Source organism: Sapajus apella, unplaced genomic scaffold (genome assembly GCF_009761245.1).
Source record: "Sapajus apella isolate SASKATOON/1434 unplaced genomic scaffold, GSC_monkey_1.0 scaffold58, whole genome shotgun sequence".
Classification (NCBI taxonomy): domain Eukaryota; kingdom Metazoa; phylum Chordata; class Mammalia; order Primates; family Cebidae; genus Sapajus; species Sapajus apella.
In genome coordinates this window covers 10185564-10194954 of record NW_022436998.1, presented here as the reverse complement: position 1 = coordinate 10194954, position 9391 = coordinate 10185564, and the positions used below count along the sequence as shown (strand labels likewise).

General features: G+C 41.0%; 1 protein-coding gene across 1 annotated transcript; it reads right to left on the bottom strand.

Annotated features, from left to right (window-relative positions):
- Positions 1-3538: 3538 nt before the first annotated feature.
- Positions 3539-8751, bottom strand: DKK1 (dickkopf WNT signaling pathway inhibitor 1). The gene is made up of 4 exons (XM_032245685.1): positions 8291-8751; positions 7884-8046; positions 6561-6701; positions 3539-6446 (listed from the first exon to the last, which is right to left on the bottom strand). The coding sequence occupies exons 1-4, from the start codon at positions 8531-8533 to the stop codon at positions 6193-6195; spliced, it is 801 nt and encodes a 266-aa protein (XP_032101576.1). The 5' UTR covers positions 8534-8751; the 3' UTR covers positions 3539-6192.
- Between the last annotated feature and the right edge of the window lie 640 nt (positions 8752-9391).

Sequence of the window (9391 nt, the reverse complement as noted above, 5' to 3'; positions counted from 1 at the left end):
TTAGCTGGGCGTGGTGGCGTGCGCCTGTACTCCCAGCTACTCACGAGGCTGAGGCAGGGGAATTGCCTGAACCTGGGAGGTGGAGGTTGCAGTGAGCCGAGATTGTGCCACTGCACTCCAGACTGGCGCCTGGTGACAGAGTGAGACTCTGTCTCAAAAAAAAAAAAAAAAAAGAAAAGCATGAAAACATTAACCTCCTTGTACATCTCAGGGCTCTTGGGTGATGATGCATTGTCAATGAGCAGTAACATTTTGAAAGAATCTTTTTTTCTGAGCAGTAACTCTCAACAGTGGGCTTAAAATATTCAGTAGCCATTCTGTGGACAGATGTGCTGTCATCTAGGCATTGCCTTGTTTTTCCATCCATTTATATTTCACAGGCAGAGCAGATTTAGTACAATTCTTAAGGGTCCTGGAAATTTCATAATGGTAAATTATCATTGGCTTTTATTTAAAGTCATCAGCTCCTTTAGCCCCTAACAAGAGAATCACCTGTCCTTTGAAGCCTTGAAACCATGCATTGACTTCTCTACATATGAAAGTCATAGATGGCATCTTCTTTCAACAGAAGACTGTTGCATGTACACTGAAAATCTGTTGTTTAGTGTAGTCGCCTTAATCAATGATCTTAGCTGTTCTTCTGGATAACTTGTGCTTCATCTTGCACTTTTGTGTTATGGAGACAGCTTCTTTCCTTAAATGTCATGAACCAACCTCTGCTAATATCCAACTTTTCTCCAGCTTCCTCACTTCTCTCAGCCTTCACAGAATTAAAGAGAGTTAGAGCCTTGCTCCGGATTGGGCTTTGGCTTAAGGGAATGTTGTGGCTTGTTTCATCTTCTATTCAAACCACTCAAACTTTCTCCATATCAGCAACAAGGGCGTTGTACTTCCTTATCACTTGTGTGCTCACTAGAGTAGCACTTTTAATTTCCTTCAAATAGTTTTCTTTTGTATTCATGATTTGGCTAACTGTTTGCCCCAGGAGGCCTAGCCTCTGGCTTATTTCAGCTTCCCACATGCCTTCCTCATTAAAGTGAGAGATGTGCACCTCTTTCTTTCACTTAAGCACTTAGAGACCATTGTAGGGTTATTAAGTGGTCTCATTTTAGTACTGTTGTGTCTCAGGGTCTTGGAAGGCATGGGGAGAGGGAGGGAAATGGGAAAATGGCTGGTCAGTGGAGCAGTCAGAGCACATACATTTGTCTTATATGGGGACAGCTCATTGCACCCCAAAACGATTACAATTGTAACATCAAAGTTATTAATTGCAGATCACCATAATTGATATAATAACAATGAAAAAGTTTCTAAAATGTGACACGGAAACACAAAGTGAGCACATGCTTTTGGAAAAATGACATCAATAGACTTGTGCAATGCAAGATTGCCCCAAACCTTCAATTAAAAAAAATGCAGTATCTGCAAAGTATAATCAAGTGAAGTACAATATAACAAGATATGCTTCTATCATTTTCTGCTTTTAATTTGAACTTCAGAGCATCACAGATATGTGAAAAGTTTCCATATAGGATGCTTTTTAAAAGTATTTGTTGCTCATCAGGAGAACGTTATTGTGAAATATTACTAAATGTACTATGAATTTATCAAGCTAAGCCATGCTTCATGCTTTCTGCCAATTTTACTTTTTACTAGGGAATTTATTCAACAGTTTAAAACAACAAGGGGTTGGTTATCATTGCCCTTCCAAGGTAATTTTTCATATACTAATAGTTAGGGACTACGTCACATTAATAGGATTTATAAATTTAGGGCAAGAAAATCCACCGTGTTCGTGAAAAGTGTGTATTATTTACATTAATTGAAACCTAATGTGACAAATCTTTCTGGAAACAAAATAATATTTCTATTTTATATTTTTTGACAAAAAATCACTATAGTTTGTGACATCTGTAATCTTTTGAGACAAAATATGTCTCAAATATACCTTCTTTAATTCCATTGCCACCTAATACAATAAAGATGAAAATAAAAATTTTTAATCTATTTTTCCTGGATAACAAATTTATATAACCAAAAATCAGAAAAGTCCTCTTCCCATCTACCCCGAACTCTAGCCACAGTGGAATATTACTTATTTTCTCAGTGTATTATGTACTTTTATTTTTATAACTGTAATTTTGCTCGCACTTCTTCCTCCGTCTCCAGGAGAAAGGAAACTCTTTCTCTTCTTTTCTACCTTGTAAGTGCCTTCTCATTCTTCAAAGCTAATTTGTGCTAGACATAAGATGTGGGATTTATCCCTGCACATTCCTCTTGTAAAACTACTATAGTTCCTGTTACAGGTGGAATGGACATAGACAGCTGTTTTTATACATTAGGAACTGGGTAACCATGCTAGACAATTGAACCAGAGGTGAACCCCTGATTAAAGATAAGCTAAACAGAACCCTTACCCAAGATTTTGGAATAGGAGTCTCTGAAAGGCTAAGCAATTTAGTGAGCGGAACTGTATTGGAATATCACATAAACTGGGGACAGAATTTTACTTGTCACCATGGCAAGTGATAGACATTGCAAATTACAATGGAACAGAAGTAATAGTGAGTCTGCAGAATGCTTTCTGTTTTGATTTTTATGAGCGGCATCAACCCCCTTTATTTTTTTAGCTTTTTCTAGTTTAAGTGCTGCTTTTTCTTTCTTGAAATAAAAGGGCGAGAGAAGGTGATGGTTCAAACACCACCTCTTCTCTGAAGCTTTTTCTAAGCAGCTACAGTCTGATTTAATTAATTTTAATCTGTTGTTGGGTGTTAATTTATGTAATATAATACAACATAATATATTCATTTAATTGTGCAATAGTAAAGGCCTAAAATTGAGTGCCTACATTGAGCTAAACATAATAGTATTCTCATGCATGCGTTAGTCTCACATCTACATTACTGGGGGAGCCATGACTCAATCCCCAATCTTTCTGGTTCTAGAGACTGTTTCTAACCACTCTACTGAATCAGCTTCCAGTACTAATGTTCATTATCTCCCTTGCTAAACAGTAAGTTCTTTGAAGTTAAAGACCAATGTTATTCACATCTTTTCAAATGCTAGCAGAGTGCTCACTGGCAGTGGCAGGCTAAATAAATGTTTACTGAATTAAAATTCCCTAGCATTACCTAGACTGTAGTCCTAGATTAGTGATGTGATTGACTGTTTCTAAGCTATCGACCCTTACACCTAATATATAAAGGCCTACATGTACATACACTTTTGTACAAATGTTGGATGCTTGAATTATAAAATTATTTTCTTCTTTAATGTAGAGATAATGTATTTATTTTACATTTTGATATTGTCCTCAGAATAGTATTTTAGAAGGTATGAAAATTGCAGTGGAAGACATTTTTTAAGCCTAATGGTCGTTTTGTCTGTTTTTCTTTAAGACTATAAAAGAAAGTCAGTAGTATGATAAAGTTTGATAATGTCACCAATTTAAAAACAAAGGGCCAGGCTCATTCCTATCAATAGATGAAACAAAGTTTGAAATATTCAACTCTTCTAACAAAACAAGAAAAGGAAGTGGTGAGAAAAGGCTTGTGATTTTATTTAATAATTATTTCAAAATCAAAATAATTAGAACAAGTCTAGCTTTAACTGAACGCCAGAGATTACTGTTCAATGTGAAATAAGCCTGTATTTCCCCTTTTCTCCTTTGATACAGTTTAGCGAGAGCTTAATCTTCACTTGGTCAGTGATAAGCAGGCATCTTGATATTTTGCCCATACCAGACTTTGAGTAGCTACAGAAAGCATGCATTTTGGATTTTGCTTCAACTATTAGTCATCCTATAACTACACTGGCACACAAACAAAAATTCTATACTCATGACGCATTATTTGTTAGATCGAAAACTCTGGAAACAACTTAAATGTCACTGGTTAAAACAATTATGGTATTGCCATTCCAACATATTACAAACTTAATGTAAACTTTAAAAAGAATGAGTCACTTCTCTATGTATTATAGAAAATGATCTGCAAGACACATAAAGTAAAAAAATGAAGGCGCAGGGACGTGTGTGGAGTATACTAATATTTGACATAAAATATCTTGTGAAATTTTCCCAGGTGCATGTATTTTCCATTAAAATGCATTGTTTAAAAGTCACACAGCAACAACATTTTAAACAATCATTACACAAATTGTCCTAGATTCCTTAAATAATCCTCTTTTGAATTTGCATTTTATTGGATTCCCATCTTCTAGCCTCCATTATTAGCTAATAAAATATCTACAATTTTCTTGGTATTTTCCACCTTTATAAATATGAAGAATTCTTTTTAATGAAAACCTTTTCCTAACTTCTCAGCTGGAATGGAAGAAGAGGCATCCCTCTTTGGTTGGTTTTGTATTCCTCTACACATCTCTCATCTGGAGATGAGAAGCAAGAGGGTCAATGTACTGAGGTCCCTTCCTGCAGAATGGAAGGGATCCAATAACTAGAGACCTTTAAAAGTTTGCTTCTTTCCCCACTTAAGCAGAAGGCTCTTCTTTCTTCTTTTTGAAGAAAAAGTTTCCTGTTTCCTTTCCTGTATTGTGTTTTATTGGAGATGGCAGGCCTTAGAATTGGCCTTCCTGGCACTTCAGAAAACAAGCACATGTAGAAAAAGAAAGTTTCTCCTGGGTGAGGAAGCTGAGACTTCCAGACAAAAGGAATGTAACAGCAGACATCCTGCCAGTTCCTCTCTCAGTGAAGAACCAACCAAAGCTTGTGTCCTATTGGTTGAGCCCCTTGAAATTGAACCACTTCCAGAAACACAAATACAACAAACAGTCTAGGACATCTGCATTATTTAAGGAAATATTTGCACAATTGATCAGTTACTACTGTCCTTTGCTTGCCTGAAACACAGCATTTTGTGGTTTGGGCACCGACTTTAGAATACTACAGAAAAAGTATACATTGGTAAGTTTGGTTTCCCTTTTCCTCAGCATAAACAATATGAAATCCGGCAAGTAAAAATGCAAAGACAATTTAGATTTCATTCCTGTGGGTTTTCTTTTAAACACTGTGTCCCTATCCTCATTCCAATCAATAGATTTCAGGTTAAACAATACTTGAAATATTAAAATCACCTAGCAAGAGCAAAAAAGAGTGCAATGAGGAAGGATTCGTAATTTTTAATTCATAATTATTTTAAAACCAAAGTAAAAAGAACAAGTCTCCTTTGCATGTAGTAGTACCTAAAATTAATTTGTTTGGTATAAAATCTGCGTGTATTTGTTAACTGTATTTACGGGCACGCACCCTGTTCCCAACAACCATCAAGTACTTTGGGGTATTATTTTCATGGACGATTTTCTTCCTTTTCCAAAAATGTTGACCATTTAGGTAGGTATTATTAATTTATTGGAAACTATTTTTGAAAGTAGTAATGTAAGATTCACTCTCATTCTACCATGATCATTTGAGTTTATCAATGCAGATTACATCTTTTTTTAAAGTTATTCTAGAACTGATCAATATTTTCTCATATTTAGACACTGTCTTTTCTTTAAGTATCTTTAAACATGTCACACTTCTGTACCCATAGAACACACACACGTACACACACACACCCCTCTAAGATCACAATCCCAAAATATATGTCTACTTATAACATTTCATATTACACGTTAACTTTTATTTCAAAAACTATCACAGTCTAAAGAGAAATATAATTTAAGCATTACGATAGTACATTTCAGAAAATAAGCTAGTATTTTCTTGTTATATTTTAGATACTATCATTTGTCATTCCAAGAGATCCTTGCATTCTAGACTCTAGAATTAAAAGGGGGAAGAGGTTATGCTTTTAAGAACTATAAGCTGAAATGATTTATTTCAATTCAACATAGAATATTTGTCAGTCAAGATATCAATCAATGTGTACAAAATTTACATAACAGGAGGAATAATAGGCAGTGCAGCACCTTTAGAAAAATAATTAAAAGTTTTGTTGCATTTACAGGTAAGTGCCACACTGAGAATTTACAATACAGTAATTTACTGCAATCACAGGGGAGTTCCATACAGAAACAAAGCTCTTACACTCCAGGTTTTTTGAAAGGTGTTATTGGAATGCTTAACTGAAACCACAGAACTTGTATATCCTTAGGATTGAGTTGATGAAGGTCATAAAAGGTTTTCATATCATCTGTTATATAAAAGGAGTCCACTGCATTTGGATAGCTGGTTTAGTGTCTCTGACAAGTGTGAAGCCTAGAAGAATTACTGGCTTGATGGTGATCTTTCTGATTCCGGCAAGACAGACCTTCTCCGCAGTAACAGCGTTGGAATATTTCCAGCCCATGGGAGCCTTTTCGCCTGTGCTTGGTACACACTTGACCTTCTTTGAGGACAGGTTTACAGATCTTGGACCAGAAGTGTCTAGCACAACACAAACCTGTGGCGCAGTCTGACGACCGGAGACAGACAGAACCTTCTTGTCCTGCACAGGAGAAGACAGCAGAAAAAAGTACAGTTACTAGTAAACCTGCATCATTTCGTTAAATAATTCAAAAGACACTTCTGATGTGCTAAAAATGAGTCTTAACATCCTTACCTTTGGTGTGATACATTTTTGAAGACAATGTAGTTCTTCTAGAATACCCATCCAAAGTGCTATGATCATTACTAAAGCTTTCAGTGATGGTTTCCTCAATTTCCCCTCGGAAATGAGTTTGCTCAGAAGACACACATATTCCTAAGGAAGCAGGAAATAGTGATTAACTTCAGGGTTGTAATGCATTACTGCTAACAGCTGTGACAGTGGCAGTCTGCTGTGCCAGCACCAACTTGAGATACTTCATTGCAGGGACATCATTTTAAAAACAAGCCGAACTTCCTCTCTACTGTTAACGCAAAACTCTCCAGGTGGACAGAAGCACCAATGTGTACACTGTATACAGTCAGTCACATGTTACATACCTAGTATAGCCGTTTAAAATACTTTCCCACCAACTGTGGTAGGGGCAAGTGAGATTTATGCCCATTTTAATATTATCCTTGGGTTAAGAAATAGAAAATCAGTCACTTAAAAAATGTTCTTAAAAATAACTTCTCTCCCCCTGGTGCTATGTGGGTCCTGCCAGACTAAGTTAAGCAAATGCAATTCCAGCTGCCTGGAACATTGCAATCTCACCCACCAGTTACTTTACTGTGTAATTTCTATATTGCAGAGATCCAGTTAGTTCATCCCGGAGCACTGCTGGGTCCTAAGGAGGGTCGTCGCCCTGTTAGCTTATTTCTGGAGACCTCTTTAGCTGTTTAAATCCATTTCTTTGAAAAATTAAAAGTTAGTGGATCTGTGGTTGGGGGAGGATTACTTATATTAAGGCAGCAGAGGGTAGAGGGAGGGGAAAGGATGTGCGCCTATCAAGATCTCTCTTTAAAACGGCCAATGCTGATAAATCACTGTCCTCTGGCTGACAACAGTTTCAGCAAGGATCCGAAGGAGAGGCCAGTCTGGCAGAGCTGTGAGAGTCAGAGTAAGAAAAAATGGAAAGGGCAGCTGAACGCCAAGGCTGGTTTCTTTGGTCTCTCTGTATGATCCCGCCATCCTCCCCATCATCCCCCTTCTCAATTGACCTCAAGGTTCTCCCCTGACACATTTTTATGGAAGCGTCCACTACGACGTAAGCCGTGGTGTTTAATCATTGAGGGACCCAGAGGAAGATAAGGACCTCAGAGACCTCCGAACTTCTCTCTCCTTCCCTATCAAACACTTGCAATGAAGAAGATACTTCAGCGGAATCCTGCCCGCTGTACACCCACTTGCAGGTGGCGCCGCAGTGTTCTCAGGGCGGAGATTCCCCTCCCCCCACCCCATTCATAGACGCTCAAAGGCCGGACAGTTTTCGTGTGAAAGGGAGCTTTCAGAACTCACCGTTTTTGCAGAAATTCCCGGGGCAGCACATAGCGTGACGCATGCAGCGTTTTCGGCGCTTCCTGCAGGCGAGACAGATTTGCACGCCAGCGTCCCCTCCGCGGGTGGGACTAGCGCAGTACTCATCGGTGGCGCACTCCTCGTCCTCTGCGCACGGGTACGGCTGCGGGAAGGGTTCGGGGGGAGGGTGAGGCATCCAGACGTCCAGGTACCCGCACTCTTGGACCTGGACGCTGATCGCAGTCCCTATCTGTCCCCCTCTCCAGGACCTGTTACCACCCACCGCTCCCAAATGCAGTGTTGCCAAATGCTCCCTGAAACGCACACAGTCAGCACGTTCTACTCCCTCCTCTCCAGAAACGACCCTTTCAAGGTCACAGCACCCCGGATTCCCCGACGCCTCTCACCTGGTAGTTGTCAATGGTCTGGTACTTATTCCCGCCCGGGTACAGAATTCCGGGCGCGGCGCTGACTGCAGAGCCCGCGTGCCCCGCAGCGCCGCCCAGCGGTGGGGGCAGGTTCTTGATGGCGTTGGAATTGAGAACCGAGTTCAAGGTGGCGCTGGCTCCCAGCAGAGGGTGGCCGCCCAGAGCCGCCGCTACCAGCGTGACCAAGACCCGGGCAGCTCCGGCTGCGCCCAGAGCCATCATCTCAGAAGGACTCAAGAGGGAGAAGGAGAAAATGATTGTCACTTTGCAAGCCTGGGTCCCCGCGAAACCGTGTGGGTGCGGCTACACAGTCAGGGTTCCGGGAGCCCCCCGCGGTCCCAGAGTCCCGACTGCAGGGAGCGCAGAGCTCTGAGCCGCCACCGCCACCGCGGCTGCCTTTATACCGCGGGCCCGGAGCATTCCGGCCCCTTGGGAGGGAGACAACAAAGCCGGGATGGGATTTCAAAGCGCTGGGAGGGACTGGGAGGGGCTGGGAGGGGGTGTGTTTGTGTACATGAAGGGGGGCCTTTGACACCCCCCGCCCTCGCTGGGTCGCTCGGCTGGCCCAGCTCACCTTCGGGGTGACAGCGACCAGCGAGCATTAGAGCAGACGACTTTAATAAATGCAGGCGGCAGGGGGAACCCTGAGAACAGGGGTGCCCTTGCCTGGCGGTAAGGGTTGGATTATCCGGATCTGAAATACTTTGCAGAGCCGAGGGGGGACACGCTCTGCAAAAGCACTTTTCGCCCCTCTCGCTTACGCCAACACTCGCTGACTGTGCACACAAGTCATATTCGGTATTAAACACAAACCGATCTGTAATTCAATGGCTCTAGCAAGGCGCCTCTTTGCTCATTACTCATTAACCCTTTAAGAGTCGCGGCTTGCAGATCTGAGTTAGGTCCCTGGCTTTAAGGTCGTTCCGTTGCCCTCCTCCCCCCCACCCCACCCCCGCCCACGCCACTGCGAGAAAAATGTGCAAAGAGAAGGAGATTTGCACATCAAACGAGGGTAAGAAGGAAGAAGAGCTCATTCTCTTTTGATGGGAAGTTTAGAGAGGGAGGTGAGAGACTGGCGTT

Bases quoted from the DNA above. Each gene is read 5' to 3' on its own strand.
- DKK1 (XM_032245685.1), bottom strand. From the start codon at position 8,533: ATGATGGCTCTGGGCGCAGCCGGAGCTGCCCGGGTCTTGGTCACGCTG. The intron at 6,702-7,883 runs GTGAGTTCTGAA...CTGCTTCCTTAG, and splicing joins CGGGAATTTCTGCAAAAACG to GAATATGTGTGTCTTCTGAG. The intron at 6,447-6,560 runs GTAAGGATGTTA...TCTCCTGTGCAG, and splicing joins AAAAATGTATCACACCAAAG to GACAAGAAGGTTCTGTCTGT.